Consider the following 18,488-nt stretch of genomic DNA (forward strand, 5'->3'; position numbering starts at 1 on the left):
TCATCTCCCAGGCAAATCTCCCGGTAGCTCTAGTTCTTGCTGGTTGAAACTGTGAATCCTTGTGGGCTGCTTTCCTTGACTTTTTGAAACTGAGCAGCAGCTGAGGCTGCTGAGCTTCCACTGGGAACTAAATTGAAAAGGGGAAATAACCACACAAATCATTGTAACAGAATCTTAATTGTGCCCTCTACACCCCTCTGTAAGGACGACACCATAGTGCCAATTCCCACAAGGACAGCAAACAATTCCTGACCATGATCCATGGAGCCAAACCTGCCTGAACACAACTGTGTGGTTCAGGCCACCTGCAAGTGAAGATGTTGCCCAGAAAAACACTTGTAAAAAATTCAGCGTGTTTGAATACAAGTGTTTGGGTTTTATGGATTAAAATTCACTCTCATTATGATGGAAGCAGTTTTGTCCCAGAGAATGCAGTCCCTGCCTGCTGCAGCCACTCCTGCCAAGGGACCCGTAATGCAAATTGTGGAGCATCCCAAAGAGTGCTGGGTGTTTGGCGACTAATGACTGTGTGGATCTGGTTGGATATTAATGAGCAGTTCCTGGAAGCCTCTCAGACCTGTTTTATTGTGTGTCTGAATTCCACAGATTGTGCCTTGCCAGTACATGCTGCAGACAATGAAGGATGAACAGGTTTTCTACATTCAGCACTTGAAGTCTCTGGCGTTCTCTGTGTACTGCCAGTGCAGGAGGCCCCTGCCCACACAGATCCACATCAAGTCCCTCACAGGCTTTGGGCCAGCTGCCAGCATTGAGACGACCCTCAAAAATCCTGAGGTTGGTATTGGTGGCAAGAAAATCAAAGTCTGTTCATAAACTGTAACCACTTTCCTCAAATATCAAAGAGTAGAGAAAATACTTGTTGGGGGATTTTTTTCAAGATATAGAAGACAATGATGATATAAAGGGAAAAGGCAAGCTAATATGGAATAGAAAATAGTAACAAAAACATCAGGCTAACTTGCTTTCAAAACAATTTAATTTTTTGGTTTTGACTCATAAAGTAAAAGGTTAAAGTGTGAAAGAAAAGAAAATGAACATTGCTAGTTGGGTTTCTGAGTCATTTTGTGGTTTCAATCTATAGTGCTCCAACCAGAGTTTAAACCCAACCTTTATTTCTATTCACATATATATGCATATATATGAAATAAGTTCCTGTGCCTAATTACAGATGTTATATTAATTCCCTGAGGTAATGGAGAAATCCCCCTCTTCAATGGGCTTATCTTTTATCTGTTTTAAACTGTAAATATTAAAGCCCTGATTCTGGAATTTCAGGGATTTCAAAGGAAGAATAATCCATCCTACTTTCTATGAATGTTTTGCATTCTTTGAAAGATAACTGTGAATATTTTATTTAGATCTAATGGACCAATGAAAGACTTAAACATTTACCTTGGCATAAAGAGCTGCTTGGGAGGGTTTAAAAACCTACTTGCAAAGCCAAACCTATTGGCATTTAGTTACTGCATTTAATTAATCTCTGTTTATTGCATTTTATCCATTTTCTCTCAGTCTGCACTGCAGACTCCCAAACTTTGCTGAAGAATTAAGAAAATACCCAGACTGTTTTTAAATTGTGAAACATGTCTGGTGAGGCCCCTCCTGTGTGTTCTCCAGAGAGGAGTTCCAAGGCAAAGCCGGGTTTGGGGTACCCGTGTGGGAAGCAGCTTTGCAGAAGATGACCTGGAGATCCTGTTGGACATGATGGATCCTCCCAAGGAGCAGCAGTTGGGCTGCCTTAGGAACGTGCTGCAGCACAGCCAGGGAGGTGCTTGTGCTCCTCCCTTCTGGGCTCCTCAGAACAAGAAACTCGGATGCACTGGAGCAAATCCAGCCAAGGGCCTAAAGATGATTGAGGGACAGGAGGATCTGACAGCTGAAGGGGTTTAAACTCCTGCCTGTGTCAGAGACTGGTCCAAAGACTGCTTTCATACCCTGGGTTACGTATACATAAAAAAAGAAATCTTTAGATAGGGCTTCAAGTGCATCAGCTTTAACTGGCAGCAGTGAATTGTCTATAACCCCCCTTTTCTCAATCTCCCTCCTGACTAGGAATGCTTTGAATTTACTCATTGTTTCACGCTTGCCTTTCTCTGTACTCGCTGCCAGTGTGTGTGTGTGTGTGTTCCTTGTGTTCAGTAGTTTCTGATCTATCTCCTGATGGTTGTGCTGACTCTGTTGCAGAGGCCCAGCCCAATCCAGCTGTACTCACCTCCTTTCATCCTGGCCCCCATCAAAGACAAGCAGACAGAGCTGGGAGAGACATTTGGAGAGGCCAGTCAGAAATACAACGTGCTCTTTGTTGGGTACTGCCTGTCCCATGACCAGCGCTGGCTCCTGGCATCCTGCACCGACCTGCATGGGGAGCTGCTGGAGACCTGCATTGTCAACATCGACCTGCCCAGCAGGTACTCACTGCCCTTGGCTTCTCCCATGGAGCCATGTCTGGAGTCATCCCTCACCAGCTCCCTGCACATCCCTTCCATCCCCTTTCCTGCTCAGGAGCTCATGCTGGTGTTACAGTGAGAACACTTCACGTGGCACTTCCAGATTTTCAGATCTGCACAGGGAAAAGTGACTGAATGACACTTGTTTTACAACCTGTTTTAAATTTTTTTTGCTTACAAATCTTACCTTGAGGAACATCTGGTGTGTTGCTCAGCAGTTTGATGGCACTGCAGTAGCAGTATTGAAAGCAGACACATAGTTTTTCTTGTTAGTAGTAGTAAAAGATAAGTTAGGGACTGCCCAGAACTCTGTAGGTGATAAACAGTGACATAATTAGAGAGAACAGACATCTGAATATTGTCCTTGACTGTCCTCTCACTCTTGTGTTTAATTCCTTCCCCTGCAGGTCAAGGAGGAGCAAGTTGTCTGCCCGGAAGATCGGGCTGCAGAAGCTCTGGGAATGGTGCATTGGCATTGTCCAGATGACATCCCTGCCCTGGAGAGTCGTCATCGGGCGCCTGGGCCGGCTGGGCCACGGGGAGCTGAAAGGTGTGCAGTTGTCAGGGCTGCCACTCCCGGGGTGTGGAGTGGGACAGGGACCCAGGGTGCAAGGCAGGATGGCTCTGACCTGATCACAAACCTTTCAAAATTGAGAGTGATAATCACATAACCACAGAATTGTTTAGGTTGGAAAAGCCCTCTGAGTTCATGAAGTCCAACTGTCCTCCAGTACTGCTGAAGCCACCACTGATCCATGTCCCCAAGTGCCACATCCACACAGCTTTTGAACACTTCCAGGGATGGGGACTCAGCCATTCCTCTCAGTTTTGCATCACCTGCAGACTTGCTGAGACTCTGCCATCACACAGTGGCATTAGATGGGATGAATTTGGCTTAACCCTTCCCAAGTCCTTTCTCTGCTTCCTAGAACCATGACCTTACAAAAGGTAAACAAGGTGTGCCAAATTCTGTCACAGACAGGATGGACTGTTGTTTATTTTGCCAGAGTTTAGTGAGGGCAAAGATGGATGGGAAGCCAGATATCCAGGCTTCCCAGGCAGGGCTCCTTAGGAGTCTATAATCAACACCAGAGCTGCTGAAGCCCTTTGTCTCCTTTTGTCCCCATTGCTGTCTTGATAGTGATGCCCACTTGACCAAGTGGATCTGAGTGTAAAGTACCTGGCAGAGAAATCACCGGGATCCTCCAAACTGGAATTTCCTGGGCCATGACAGCATGGATTACAGGAGAGCTGGCTGCAGTCCTGCCCTGGCACTGAATTCCTGTATTGGTTTCCATAAACCTTTCCTTGCTTGTGCCCTGGGTCTGATGCTACTCCCTTGTGTTGTGCAGGATTTGCACACTGTCCTTCCGAGGGAAGTTGGGGGCCTTATCAGAGGTTAGAGAAAGTTCTGAACAAAGTTATCCTGACACAGGGATAGAGATAGAATTCAGTTGTGATTCCTCAACTTAAACATCAGTAAACAAACAAAAAGGTCTTGGAAAAAAATGTATTGAACAAAGGAAAGCCAACAGACTGCCATGGAATAAAAACATTCCACAGGAACTGCTCGAGCACTCAGTTTGTGGGGCCAGACCCCTCGTGTGCACAGGAGTCAGTCCTGGAGAATTTGAGATTAGGGAAATGCCAAGTGTTGGGAATGTTTTGCTGTTTCCAGGTGGGTGCGGCTCTGCATCAGCTCTGTCCTCCCATGATGCTTTTCCCTTGCAGACTGGAGTATCCTGCTCGGGGAGTGCTCCCTGCAGACAATCAGCAAACAGCTGAAGGAGGTTTGCCGCATGTGTGGCATCTCTGCAGCAGATTCCCCCTCCATCCTCAGTGCCTGCCTCGTTGCCATGGAGCCACAGGGATCATTCGTGGTGATGCCAGGTATGTTTCAGCCAACTGTGGCAATGCCAGCAAAACTCTTCTTTTATCACATTTCACACTTAGGCACATTCATCTTGGGATTTCTGTGAAGAACTTGACTAGCATGGCTACGTGTGGCAGAAAATAGGTTGAGCCAGCAGAATTCCCCAAAATACCATGGAGAGATGCTATGTGGGGAGAGCAGTCTCCTGAGGGAAGGTGACTGCAGACCCCTGCCAAAGTGCTGATCTGTTCCCTGGGGAGCCCATGGGCTCAGGCAGCCCAGTTCCCATGGGCTAGAAGTGGTGTCAGAGACACCCTTGTGCCTGGAGGAGGCTGCAGTGGGAATGAGTAGGAGCCTGTGGAATTGGGAATAAGAATAAGCCCACTTGCCTTCTCACATGATGAAGCTATTTAGAGAGTTCACTTACAAACAGCAGTCCATGGGCTTAAGTTGAAGTGAAATTTAATGCTGAGGTTCCCTTTGTTGTTTTACCCAAGCACATACTTTTTAATGTATGTGGTGACACAGCCTTAACATATTCTTACAAACCACTCTGGATTTTTTTTAGAAAGAAAAGACTAATACAGAGCAGAATTAATTGAGCTTGAAAATTAGTTATAATGTTGAATATTTTCAAAGCAGAGATTTTGTAGTGTGAGAAAACAGATGGCAAATGAGGCTTTTATCATATCACAGTAAAACACAAAGCAAGACCCAAATCCTTCAACAGATTTTTTTTTTCCTTTAGATCCTGACGCATAATTAGGTCAACAGCAAGCAAAAATTAGGTTAAAATTAAAGGTGCTGGTTAAATACTGCCAAAGAATGTGTCTCTGCATTGACTATTTGCACCTTCCAAGTTAATTGTTGGTGGATAATTGAGAAGAATAGAGGAGGAGGAGAGAGAAACTTTATTGTTGTGTGGCTTTATTTTTGTGTTTGTGTTCATATCGACCAAAGTGGGGTGTATTTCGTAATTCTACAGAGATGCGTGCGAAAAACCAATTTAACTTGCTCATTTAACAAGTAAATATTTGATTAAGGGCCAGCAGAATGACAGGAGAGGTGGGGCTGGTGATCTTAATGTCAAGCTCTTGCAGCAATGTAATCTTTTGAAGATAAGGCCCTTCAGCTGTGTCTGTGCGTTTGCAGAGCAAGTGGGATGGGCAGGGGTGTCCCTGGACGCAGAGCACATGTTTGGGAGGTGGTGCAGTGACCACCTGTGCTGTTGTCTGTCCCCACAGACGCGGTGACGATGGGCTCGGTGTTCGGGCGCAGCACGGCGCTGAACCTGCAGTCGTCCCAGCTCAACACCCCCCAGGACGCCTCCTGCACACACATCCTGGTGTTCCCCACCTCTGCCACCATCCAGGTGGCACCTGCAAATTACCCCAACGAGGATGGCTTCAGCCCCACCAACGGTGAGTGAGGGGGAAATCCCCTGGGGCCTTTCTGGGGCGTCAGCAGAGCTGAGCTGGGCAAAAATAAACCCCCGAGGGGGCCGGGGTTCTGCACAGACCCCACACCACCCCAGCAAGGGAACCATGCAGGGCTTTAGCTACAGGGGGGGAGACTGTGCTCTCCCTAGTGTATTTGCAGAGTCACACTGGATATTCCCAAAGGGGCAAGGACCAGCCACTGCACCACGTGGCACAGACCACAATGTGCTTTGTCTTGTTGTGACTTGCTCAGGCCAGCCACCGTTTTCCAGTTGTGCTTCCCATCGTGCCCTGTTGTGTGCAGAGCTGACACGAAGGAGGCACTTGTGGTTGAGTATGGAAAATATCCCAACCTGAGATTTCCTGGTGCCCCTGGAGTGCTTTTACACTAAACCTGCAGTTTGAGTCAGCAAGACTCTGGTTAATGCTTTATATCCAAATAAGCATTTTCCTGCTTTATCCCAAATCCTTTAAATGAGTGCAAAGCAATTTAAACTAAAAGTAGCTACAAACACGTACAGTGGCTGTATTAATGAGGAGGGCAGTTGGGCTAGAGAGGAAGGCAGGCTACTGCTTTTAAGGCTTTGATCTGTCCCTCCTGGAATGTCCCAGGGCCTCTGAAGGGAAGTTGCCCCTCTCAATCCCTGTCCCAGGAGGCACCAGGATCCCTCCCGAGCATGACAAACATTAACCTGCATTAACCTGCCCGTTGGTGCTGCAGATGTTAATTAGAGTCAGGTACAAGAATGGCCTTTTCCAAAATGGTGTTAAATTTAATTTTCTTAACTCTGCTCTACTTAATGATTAAGCTGCTTCCTGCTGCCATTAGGCAACTCATTTCTGCTCTAGGGGCCAAGCAGAGCATGATATTAGCTCTGGTTTGTTTACTGAGGCTGTAGGACTCAAGTTAATAAACTTCAGTTAAAGCATTGCTCCAGCAATCCAGAGGTTCTCTTTGGGAGATGAAGGAAAACAACCACCTGCCTGTTTCAGTACTGGGGTTTCAGGTGAAATTAGTTCAGGACACACATACTTTTCCATTTTATATAGAGTAAATTCATTTTTTTCAAGAGAAATTGTTATTTATTGTTTATTACATGTAGGACGTGTTACTTCTATTTAGGGCTTCATATTTTAGTATAAATTTGTTTACAATTCTAATTAATGCAGTTAATTCAGACAGCTCCCACTGTCCCTGTCTACCTACTAAAATGTACTTTAAATGTCATTATACACTTGAATTTCTTCTCCTGCTGAGAAATCTGGATAAGAAAAACCCCTCTAAACCATATTGTGATGCTGTAATTTTTGGCTCTGTGTTGATGGTGCCTTATCCTTCTCTCCCATAACTTACTTAGAGCATTGTAACCTGTGTGCAGATGATGAGTAATGGAATGCATAAGACAGACACATCTTCTCTGTATCTTTAGCCCTCCCCCTATATTAACATAAACCAAATTAATCCAAACAATTATGCTGATGAGTTGTGTGGAACTCCTGAGGTGAAAGTGGGATATAAAGGCTATTGTTGTGGATCCTGGTGCAGTGTCTGAAAGAATCACGAGTCCTGTGCTGTGAGGAAGGCCTTGCTGTCCTCACAGATTCCAGGAGCAGTTTCCCTGGAGCTGCCAGGGCTGTTCCCAGAGGTTGGAGCTGGTGTGCAGCTCTGGGAGCCTGAGGAGCAGCACCTGGAGCTGTGTGTGATGATTCCAAGTGTTTTGTTTAGGGGTCTCTGTGACCAACTGCACAGAGGTGTCAGTTGTTCTGTTACAAAATTCAGTCTGGATTTTATGGAGTTGCTACAATGGGAATTCTGTTCACTCTGTGGCCACTGCTAAAATTCATTATCCCAATAGCTGCCTGCCAACTCTCCCTTTCATGTCTGTGTGGTTGCAGTCAAAGGTTCTAGGGGGGACTAAACATGAAAATCTTTATCTCTGCTTTCATCTGTCTTGGGAGTATGTTAAAGAAAAAAGGGAAAGTCAATAAATTAAAGGGAAAGGTAATACATTATAAAAATTTCTTGGAGAAAGGAGTATAGCACATTGGAAATTATTTTCCTTTCTTTTCCTTTTCAGATGACATGTTTGACCTCCCATTCCCAGATGACATGGACAATGACATTAGAATTTTGATAACAGGGAATCTTCACTCTTCACCAAATTCCTCCCCAGTTCCTTCCCCTGGATCACCATCTGGCACTGGAGTGGGATCTCACTACCATCACAGTAGGGTAAGGCTGGAGCACCATAGGGAACAGCGCTTAAAATAAAATACAAAAAAAGACACAAATCGTCCAACAAAATCTTTTTCCTGTATATTCTGACACATAATTAGCTCAACAGCAAGCAAAAATCAGGTTAAAATTGAAAGTTAAATAGTGCTGGAGGTGTCTCTGCAATGGCTGTTTGCACCCTCCAAGTTATTTGTTGGTGGATAATTGAGGGGGAAAGAGCAGGAGGAGAGCAGCTTTATTTTTGTGTGGCACAGCCATAGTGATGGCCCTGCACAGATTTAATCTGTACTCATCCTTTCTTTCCTGGAAAATCCATGGAGTGTCTCTGGCATGAAGTGACAATCTTTGAGAGAAGGGAAGCTGTGACAGCCCTGTTCCCATGGATTTCAGGGGAGGCAAGAGGGAGAGAATTCTCCCAGTGATGAAACTCTGCCCACAGAAACTCCGCAGGTGCTGGATGGTTATGCAGATGTTGTTTTCTTAGGAATATTTAGCCCAGAGCACACAGTGTTTGGGAGTTATTTTTGTTTGAAGTGGCTTTTATAAAGTCAGTTCCAACATCAGTGATTACTTAAAATGCAAATTATTTTCGGTAGTTCAAGTTATTTTTTTGAATTGGCTTAGCTTGGATCAGGTTTGATGGAACTTTTTCACTCCTACATTTAATCACGTAAGACTGAGCTGTTCTCTTAAAATGGTTTCCATCACAATTAGGTTGAAGTTTTGTGCTTTGCAAGTTTCTGTGAATTTTTGCTCTAGAAACATTAACTTTGAAGTAGTAGCATATTACTTCTTTATTAAATAATAAAAAGTATTTTATGAGAGAAACAGGGTAGCTTTTATACCATTTTTGACATGTCAGTGAGACGTCTCCAGATCAGAATTCTAACTCCTGAACATGACTGACTAAATGGTGGTAATCCTTTCTACCCCTGGAAGTAGAAAGTCCTACCTGTATTTCCCTTGCAAAGTCTGCCAAAATGCCTCAGTGGAGCTTTAATACAGTCAGTGAGGGAGAAATGCCTCCTGCCTCAGCCACAGAAATACTAATCCTGTATTTTGTGAGCTCAGTCCACAACCACCTTGTGTGGATTGTGCAACTCTCCCATCAAAGGCTCGGTAACAACACATTGCTGTCCCAGTTACTCCAAACTGGTGTGTAGGCAAATGAAAACTTCTAAATTCTGCTGCCAAACCCTGCAGCCATAAATCACAACTCCTCACTTTCTCTCTCCCCAGTTCCCTCAGCAATCCATTCTGTCCCACTTCTATGCAGAGCTTGCTTTCAGTGGAGCTGCATCCATTGGGAGCAGCCCTGGGAGGTTCATGGCCTGAGCCCAGAGCCTTGGACAAGCCCCTTCCAGCTGAACCCGAGTAATTCCCATTAACCATTAAGCCAGGCCTGGTAATTGCAGTGTAATGTTTGGCTTTAGCAGAGCAGCAGTGTGTGATCATTCCCCCGTGGGCCCAGGGTCAGGGCAATAATTGATGGCTGGGCACCAGCCCCGTGTGCCAGGCTCCCAGTGCTGCCTGCTCCAGGCTTTTTTCCTGCCTTGGATTCCTCTCCAGACCCACTGGAAGGGATTGGCAGGGAGGGATTTGTAATTGAGCTGCTTTCTGTGCAGTGGAATCTTTGCCTTTTTTTCTTAACCTCTTGACATTTATGGATGAAGCGAACTGCTTTCCCAGCTGTTTGGGAATCTACAGTGCTTCTGAAACATAAGCCTGGAGAACCCAACTACAGGGGAATAAGGCAGGGCCTGGGTAACTTTGACTAAGATTCCTGACTGACTAAAGGAGGGCTCATTTGTCACAGGACAGTAATTAGGGAATGAAGTCACCGTTCCAGGAGTGGGCTGTATTGACAACACCCCCAGAGCTGCCTTTTCCCTGTCTTGCAGAGCCAAGGTGAACGTCTCCTCTCCAGAGAAGCCCCCGAAGAGCTGAAGCAGCAGCCTCTGGCTCTGGGGTACTTTGTGTCGACTGCCAAAGCGGAGAACCTCCCGCAGTGGTTCTGGTCCTCCTGTCCTCAGGCACAGAACCAGTGTCCCCTCTTCCTGAAGGTCTGTCTTGCTCCACATGGAGCACTCATTATCCATTGCTATTTCCATGCCTGTAAAAGCTGCAGTTAGAGTCTGTGGTGTCAGAGTGAACCTGAGACCTCCCACTCCAGAACTGCACAACTCCAGTCCATTTATTCAAAAATGTTACCGTTAATTTGGAAATACACGTGGTCATGGGGGGTTCAACACAGAATTGCCAACTTCCCACGCTGTCCTGAGGTGATTCAAAATGGATCTTTCTTGGGAATCCTTTGCAGTACCTGCTCTATGAGGAGTTAATTTTTGCTCTTTCCCTCTGCACAGGCCTCTCTCCATCACCACATCTCTGTAGCGCAGACAGATGAGCTTCTACCTGCCAGAAATTCTCAGCGAGTTCCTCACCCCCTTGACTCTAAAACTACATCAGATGTCTTGAGGTAACACCTTTTAGGTTTTCATTTCTGTCCTAAACATTTGGGGACTGAGCTCAGCGGTTTCACAGCAACCTTTCCAACCTATCACACTTACTTATCAGCACCTTTTAGCCCTGCCATGCCCTATATATCTTGGGGCGTTTCCTCCTCCAAGATGCCAGAGCAGGGCTTTGAGGGGGAATTCTGTGGGTTTCCCTCTGCTGTGCATAATGATACCAAGCAAACTCAGAACACCTCAGCCTTGCCAGGGGGACGTCATGGTTTGCCCCCCACTCAGACTGCTCTGTTCCCCTGGCATCTAATCTGAGCTGTGCCACTCATTATCTTACCTCTTGGAACCCAGTGGATTTGTAGGAGGAGATAAAAGCACTCCCTGATACTACTGTGCTAGCATTGGGGTATAAAGGAGACACTGTTCCTGAATGCACGTAGGGTGTGTGTTTTATTGTCCAGGATGATGTGGGGCCTCTTTGCCTCCATCCTACCTTTGGGGACTGGACACAGTTCTGTGCGATAAGAGCGCACAGTGTGGGACACCCCAGTGAACAAACAAACATCAGCAAGGAACAGGAATGTCTGATCTAAGGAAATTGGGGGTGTACTATTCTAGAAGATCTGAATTTGCTTCCTCTTGGAGGAGTGAGCTCTCACAGGTGTCCCAGGTATTGAGTAAAACAAGAATGCAGTGGACAGGGAAAGGATGAGATGCAACAGACACAAGTTACAAGATGAGAAACTGCAATTAGATAGAGGATCACAGGAACAGTGTGAGCAAATACTGGTACAGGGTGCCCAGAGAGGCAGAGGTGTTCAGTCCCCAAGGCTTTGACAGCAGTGGCATTTGAACCACTGTGAGTCCAGAATCTGTGTGTGTTTGGGAGGGCCTTCATGCAAATAGTTCAGACATAGCAAAGCTAAACCCTCGTGCTTTTCAGTGCGGTTCCTCCTCTGCCAACACACTGGCAGCTCTGTCAGCTGTAGGTCCAGGAGAGCCCCGGGCAGGCTGTGATGTCTCTGCCTCCCTGTGCAGGTTCGTGCTGGAGCAGTACAACGCCCTGTCCTGGCTCACGTGTAACCCGGCCACGCAGGACCGCAGCTCCTGCCTGCCCGTGCACTTCGTGGTGCTCACCCAGCTCTACAACGCCATCATGAACATCCTGTAGGACACACACAAGCACTTGTTCTTCTGGCTGCTTCTCCCCTCCGCCCGGGAACGTGCCACGACCTGCAAAAAGCTCCGTTTGCTTCTCTTCAGACCAGTCCTGTGCTGTGCTTCTGTTCCTCCAAAAGCACATGTGAATTCTGCAGTGTTCAAAACTAAACTACCCATTAACATCTCTGGCAGCTTCAGTCCAAAATCTGGGAACATCCAAGAACAGTGAACACAGAGTAACCTCAAGCCAGTGTTAGTTTGGTGGCTCAGTAACTACTGGTCAGCGTGATTATTTTTTTTAATATTTTATTTTTTTAAGGAAGACTACAGGATCTTTCTGCATTAGGAACTGATAAAGACCCACGAGCAGTGTCAGCCCTCCAAGTAAAAACCACCTTGTAGTGACCAGTTCAGGTGTTTCGTTGTTTGATCGTCGTAAACTGGGACTTTGCAGGAGGAAAAAAACCACAAACACAAAACCACACAGTTGTAGTCTCGTATAAATATTGGAGTTTTCTGTCTACCTGGAGTTCCTGTCAGAGTGGATTGGGATGAATGCATGCATTTGTTACCTGTCCATGTAGATATGAATGGTCTGGAGATACTTTATTTATTTTTAGGTTTGGGGAGGGGAGGGATTAAATTATAAAGGACCAGGAACAGTAAAAATACCTTAAAAATACAGCTCCGTTCCACTGTAGGGTTATTTATCTACAGACCTCTCACTCTTCTGACCTGGAAATCAAAAGAAGCTCATAACAATCAAAGTCTGGGAAGGAAAGCGTGTTCTGGTAAGGATATATTGTATTTTAAGGAATTCTCCCCTGTGTTTAGCCTGGTTAAAGCAAGGAATGGCCAGTGTTTAATGACAGATAACACTACCTAAGGGAGAAGAGTGAGAGGGAGGTAGGGAGGAAAAAATACTTTAAAGCCCGGTTCAGGGCAAGTGGAAAGTGGCAGATTAATCTATTGTAGAGCTATGATTGAAATATATTTCCAGTAAATTTAGTGATGCTAGAAAAGTATTTACTGAAAGCCAAGTCGCCCTTTAATTCTGGGCAGACTCGTCCATGTACATATCCAAAAGTACGGTTTTTGTTTACACTAAATCAGTCACAAATCTGGTGTATTTTTTCTGACTATAGGAATATTATTTCAAAGAAATAATTTTTAAAAATTATATCATTAAATTAGTACTTGAAGTTACACCACTGTGGTGGCAAAGTTACTTTGTTTAGTGAAATGATCGCCATTGGGAAGGTTAATGGCTAATTGAAGTATTTTTATGACTCCTTCATTCCAGGCTCCCAGGGGTTCCTATTCCAGCCCCATTCCCTCATTTCTGGGGGTGCACTGGGCAGCAGGAGGGGGCCAGGGTCAGGCACTTGGATCAGGCTGGGTGACCCCTCCCCTGGCTGTGAAGAAAAACTACCAAGTTTAGAGTTCTTCCAAAAAACTTTCATGTTCTGGTTAAAAAAAATGAAATTCTATGATTTTAAAAAGTATTTTTCTTGAGATAATGTAACGTTTAAAACAAATTATATAAAATAATAAAAGAAAAAAAAAAAGAATTGCTTGTGTAATGAGAAGGTGAAGGCAGGAGAGGAACCTGTAAATGGATTATTTCCTTCCCTGCTCCACCCCTCCGTGTGGGTGTCCTCTTTGCAATGTATAGGTTAAAAAAAATCTGATATCAAACCATTTGTATCTAATGTGTACAGTGTAAAATTGACTTTAAAAATATTGCAGTACTATTTTTTCTTAATCAGAAAAGAAAATTCTCAAGGCCTTTTGAAGAGCATAAAAAAATGAAGATTGTAAACTTGTATAAAAAAATTTAACTTGGGGAGGAAAACAATGTAAAGTAGACATTTGTAATCTTTTACCATTTGGGGGTTATTTGTTCCCAGGATTCATCTGAACTTTGGATTATTATTTTGCTTATTGTTTTTAAATGGGCCGTTTTTATCCAGGGGCGTTTCTTCCCCACAAACCTGGTTCTAAGCAAAAATTAGAAATTAAAAAAAGGGCAGCAAGGAGTAGTTTTCATCTGGTGTCTTTTATTTAATTTTTTTAAGTTAAGAGAAGCTGGTGACATATTTATACGTTTTTGTGCAAAATAAATGAATGGCAATAGATTTTAAAGAAAAATCTTATGTACTTCAGTGTGAGAAGTTCTGTATAATATTTCTCTTAAATATGCATTATTTTACTTGTGAGTTTTTTACTGAATTAATCTGAAATGTACAAGCCCTGGCTTTCCTACAGAGTGAAGAAAGTTATTTTTTTTTTTTTTTAATTTCTAACTTTGAAAAATCATGCCTAAATCAGAATTATTATTACAGTTGTTTGAGCTAAAGGGAGTGGGAGGGTGGGGAATGTCCAGCATGCTTGTATGTATATTTCAGAACCTTTTTTAAATGTAAAAGCTGTACATTTCTGGGGAGTTCTGAATTTCTTTTTGTTTTCTTTTTTTTTTTTTTTTTTTTTCCTCTGAGCATTTTGCAGTGAGCTTCTTTTATATATAGCCGACAATTTGAAAGAAAACAAAAAAAAAATGTGAAGTTCATTTTAAATCTACAGTATATCGCTGGTACAATACACTAAAAAAGACTTTGATAAAAAGAAACAATAATAATAAAAGACCTCCATTTTAAATGTCATTCATATATACCTTGTGGATGAGAGCTATATACTTTTACACACTTTTTTAGATGAATAAATTATTGAATTACTGAAACTGTTGGTGCGGTTTTATTCTTGTATTGAGCTCTGAGTTTTGGCATTCCCAGGGAGGGAATTGCAAGGTGCAGATCCAGGGATGTGAATGGAACTGGAATGAGATGTTTCAAACTATGGCTGTTGTGAGGGGACGTTGGGTATCACTGATGGCAAGGATGGAAAATCCTGCCAGAGGGGTGGGTGGGAGCAGCCTGGGATAATCCACGGGAGCAGTGGCTGCTTTCTATGGGCAACTCCAAACCCAGGGCTCCATCAGTGATGGATGAACCTCTCCATGTGCAGCAGGTGAGTCTCCAACAGGAGCTGTCAGGGGCAGGTCAGGCCTGGCCCCTCTCCCTGCACAGGGATGGGGACGGGGCCACGGTGGCTGCAGGACAGCCCTGGATGAGGGACCAGAGCCATGGCCTCGGGCTTCCCAGAGCAGCTGCAGAATCCCCAGCCCACAGGGGCTGGACTCCGTGATCCTTGTGGGTCCCTCCCAGCTCAGGATACCCTGAGATTCTGTGCTAATTGTGAATTCTGTGCTAAGTGTAACTGCTGTGGGCAGGGCTGGGTTGGATTGTTGGACCCCAGGAGGTCTCTTCAGAGCGAGACACTCTGGGTTTAGCAGAGTCATTCCCAAACACAGAAGTGCTAAAAATGACATTTAATGAACAGCTGTGACATCCCAGGATGTGGGGGTAGGAGCTGGAGCCAGCTGTGCCAGCCTGGGATGTGGGGAGGGATCCAGCTGTGCCAGCCTGGGATGTGTGGGGTGGCTGGAGCCAGCTGTGCCATCCCAGGCTGCAGGGACAGCACTGTTACAGCAGTGCTGGCTGGCAAAAGGGGATGGGGGAGTTTCTGCAGACTCCAAGCATCTCACAGCTGATCTTTGTGGCTCAATCCCTTAAAAAGTATCCTAAAAGAACTCATTTTCCATAACAGCTCCAGTGACTGGATGGAGGAACTGCCACTCCTTTCCATGGCTCTTTAATGGCCGTTTGGGATTTCCTCAGTAGATGTTAATTCTTGTCCACTTGAATTTTTGTGCATCTTAGTTCCAAGTTCAGATAGTTACAAAAATAGTCCCTAAGATTTTACCTTTTTTTTTAACTTTCAAGCTTGTATCTTTTAGTTCACTGTACTACTGTACATTATGGTACTTAATGATGCTGTTCAACCTATCCAGGTTTGTACAGAACAGTTATATTTTGGTTTCTCCCATGAGAGCTGCAAGTACCTGGAATTACTGCAGAGCAGTATTTGTTACATGGAGATTGCTTTGGCTAATTCACTGGCTTCACAGACAAAACATATCAATTAAATATTCCATTCCATGAGGATTGTAAGGAAGAACTGAATGAAAACACTGAAATCTCAGTTGATTTGTAACAATAATAGAATATCTACAACAAATGTGCAACACTGTGGTGATGGACTCAGCTCTTTAATTCCAATAAAGAAAATGCTTTTTAAGATTAGGCTGACATTAAACTACTTTTCCTTTCCCAGCTGCCATCTCTATTTTGACAAAATGTCACGGCCACCTGAAAGCTGTTTCAGCACATGTAGAAAGCATCAGAAATAGTGAAGTAAACATGAGGTTTATGGGCAGTCTCTCACCATTTACAATGGAAATGGAAACAGCCCTGCATCCCCAAACAGGAAGTCTTTGGTCTTTGACAACAAAGCAGGATTTATAAAATTACGCAGCTTCCACTTCCCTATTTTGACACTGAACCTTAACCCTTGGACAAAAGTTGATGTGGCACTGCTGGTTTGTGTTCCACTGGCTGTTTCCCTACCAGGTACCAAAGGAGCGATCCCACGGCGCATCCCCCGGGATATGGAAACCTCAGGGCTTTTTGCAACCTGAAATACTCTGCAGAGGCCTGGAAGAGGATGGCCCCAGTGTCTCTGTGAGGCCAGCTGGGAATTCAGGCTGCCCTGAGCTGTCAGCGCTGGGATCTCACAGGAGCTCTGCTCCAGGCAGGGCAGGCTCCAGTCTGAGCCGCTCTGAATGAGCAGCTCCTGCTCCGCTGCCACGCCGGGCCCCGTCAGCCACTGCACTCACGGACAGGCATCTGCAGTACAGCTGATAGAAGCCAAAACCACACAGCATGCTCCTTTATCTGATAAACAACAGCTTTTCCCTGTAAGAGCTACTAATTGAAACCTTTCAGAATCATAGTTTAAAACCATCTTAGCACAAGGGCCCCTTTGCAGCAAACCAGCAGGACATGGCACTGTTGGGGACTCTTTCTACAGAACATGTTTTGTGGTCCTGCAACACCTGCTGGAATTCACTGGCTCCCTCTGGTTGCTCCACAGGGTCTCGTCCCATTCCACTGCCACTCTCATGTGGCTCTAGGATACTACAGCAGCCTCTGCTGTTGACACCTTCTCTGTTCCCCAAAGATTTCAGTTCTTAGCCAACTCCTGGTACCCAGGAGTACCTTCACATCCCAGGAATGTGGGTTCCTTCCTGCAGCACACGCACCTTTTCCTGTTGCACAGGTGTTTCATTTCAGCAGTACCTGCCCCTGCAGGACCTCTGTCATCTACCCAGCAACATCAGCTGCTCCCCAGGCAGTGATGCTCACTCCAGCTGGGCCCTTTTAAAAGACACAGCCAGGCCAGCAGGGAACTGCTGCAGCCCACGTGGCAACCAGGGCAGGCCTAAGGCCCCCACAAGTGGAATTTATTTTTGTTACACACTAAATTAGACATATGTTTAAAAAACTCCTACCAGCCTGACACTTTCTTTGTTTTTATTTAAGTATTTTGCCTTTGGGAAAATGTCAGGTTGGTATAAATCTAGGAACAAACTACATACTCAAATGCACTGCTGCTACTACGAGTGTTTGGAGAACTTTCTGCCAGAAGATTTGATATCCAGAACCCCCATTAAAAAAAGATTACACACACACAGAGCCCTGCAGGAAAAGCTCACTGGTTCCTGCAATTCTGTAAAACACAATCCCATGCATGAAAAAAAAACCCAAAATAAAACCAAAACCACAACCAACCAACCAAAAAACAATACCCAGAAAAGCTTTTTTACCTTTGCAGTTGGGTGAATAAGAAGTCTCTTTAAGCCAAACCTTTCTTTAGTTGTTTGTGATTGCCCGCAGCCAGTGACAGCTGTATCATATCACATTAATCACATCTGTGCCGTTTTGTGTGTGGGTTGTCCATCTGAATAACTGAAAGTCACATCCTTGGTCCTCCAGCAGGGGTCATGTTTTGATGGCAAATGAAACTCCAGCTTCTCCCTAAACCAGGCTTTAAAAAACCAAATTAAACTGCAGAGCTACAGAGCTGGATCATTAAAGGTCAACCACGCGAGCAGGTGTGGGTTCATTGGTCAAAGTGCTCCACCCCACTTGTAATCAGTCTCGGTGGTAATTTCATTAGTGCCTGGGGAAAAGAGAGGCCGGGAGAGGCAGGTGATGGGGCAGGGTGCGCATGGCAGGGCTGGGGGCTCTTAATCCCAGCAGGGTAATGGCCCATGGAAGTGCTAAAAGAACGGTGCTGTGAGCAGCTCTCCGGCCTCCTGGCTTCAGCAACATTTCAGTTCCAAGTAATTGCCCTTGGATTTCTTTCCCCTGTTAGGCTGCAGTGTGTGAGGAAGGGTTCTGCTGCAATGGCACACACTGCTGCACTGCCTGGGTGTCCAGGGACAGGCAGGGGACAGAAGAGGGACCTGCATGGGCCCAAGCCTGGTCTCAGGGTGACTTGAGCTGTAAAGAACAGGGAGAGCCTAAGTGGAAAACAACTCATACCATCAATGGCCCTTTTGCTTTTCTGGCAACAGAGGGACAGACACCGCTCCTTTGCTTGGAGATTCCCCTCATCATCACTGGTTTGCCCTTCTCTTTGCACTTTGTGTTGCTGACTTGTGTTTTTGATGTTGGGCCCTTTCACCAGTGAAATGTTACTTTTATTTAAAAGAAATATCCCACACAAGTGAGCATCCCTTTCCACAAAACATAACCTTCTCTCCCTAAACAAATTCAGTCAGAAGTTGAGAGGATGTTTTTCTCATTTTCCCAGAATCTCTCTGCTTTTGTTATTTAGGTGACTTGGATGAGTCCCCTGCCCATTCAGGAGCACAAATCC

The 18,488-nt window shown here is 45.1% G+C and overlaps 1 protein-coding gene and 1 long non-coding RNA gene across 5 annotated transcripts in view; one reads left to right on the top strand and one right to left on the bottom strand.

Annotated features, from left to right (window-relative positions):
• MED13L (mediator complex subunit 13L) overlaps window positions 1-14,385 on the top strand; it is a 169,465-nt gene extending 155,080 nt beyond the window's left edge. The window contains exons 23-31 of the mRNA XM_053993641.1: window positions 607-795; window positions 2,206-2,429; window positions 2,876-3,018; window positions 4,200-4,358; window positions 5,586-5,762; window positions 7,859-8,013; window positions 9,918-10,079; window positions 10,383-10,495; window positions 11,523-14,385. Of these exons, the coding sequence (XP_053849616.1) occupies window positions 607-795; window positions 2,206-2,429; window positions 2,876-3,018; window positions 4,200-4,358; window positions 5,586-5,762; window positions 7,859-8,013; window positions 9,918-10,079; window positions 10,383-10,495; window positions 11,523-11,655 (1,455 nt within the window). The 3' untranslated portion in view covers window positions 11,656-14,385. The remainder of the gene's footprint in view (window positions 1-606; window positions 796-2,205; window positions 2,430-2,875; window positions 3,019-4,199; window positions 4,359-5,585; window positions 5,763-7,858; window positions 8,014-9,917; window positions 10,080-10,382; window positions 10,496-11,522) is intronic.
• The window catches only part of LOC128816212 (uncharacterized), a 66,020-nt gene that overhangs the window by 1,713 nt on the left and 45,819 nt on the right, over window positions 1-18,488 (bottom strand). The window contains exons 4-5 of one of the 4 annotated variants that reach the window (XR_008439814.1): window positions 12,318-12,380; window positions 12,097-12,178 (exon numbers count right to left, since the gene is read on the bottom strand). The exons of 1 other annotated variant lie outside the window; for it this stretch is intronic. This is a non-coding gene — a long non-coding RNA (uncharacterized LOC128816212). Of the gene's footprint in view, window positions 1-12,096; window positions 12,218-12,307; window positions 12,381-18,488 lie in introns of those variants that run through there. 2 more of the 4 variants (XR_008439815.1, XR_008439813.1) reach the window with 2 other exon arrangements.

Source organism: Vidua macroura, chromosome 18 (genome assembly GCF_024509145.1).
Source record: "Vidua macroura isolate BioBank_ID:100142 chromosome 18, ASM2450914v1, whole genome shotgun sequence".
NCBI lineage: Eukaryota > Metazoa > Chordata > Aves > Passeriformes > Viduidae > Vidua > Vidua macroura.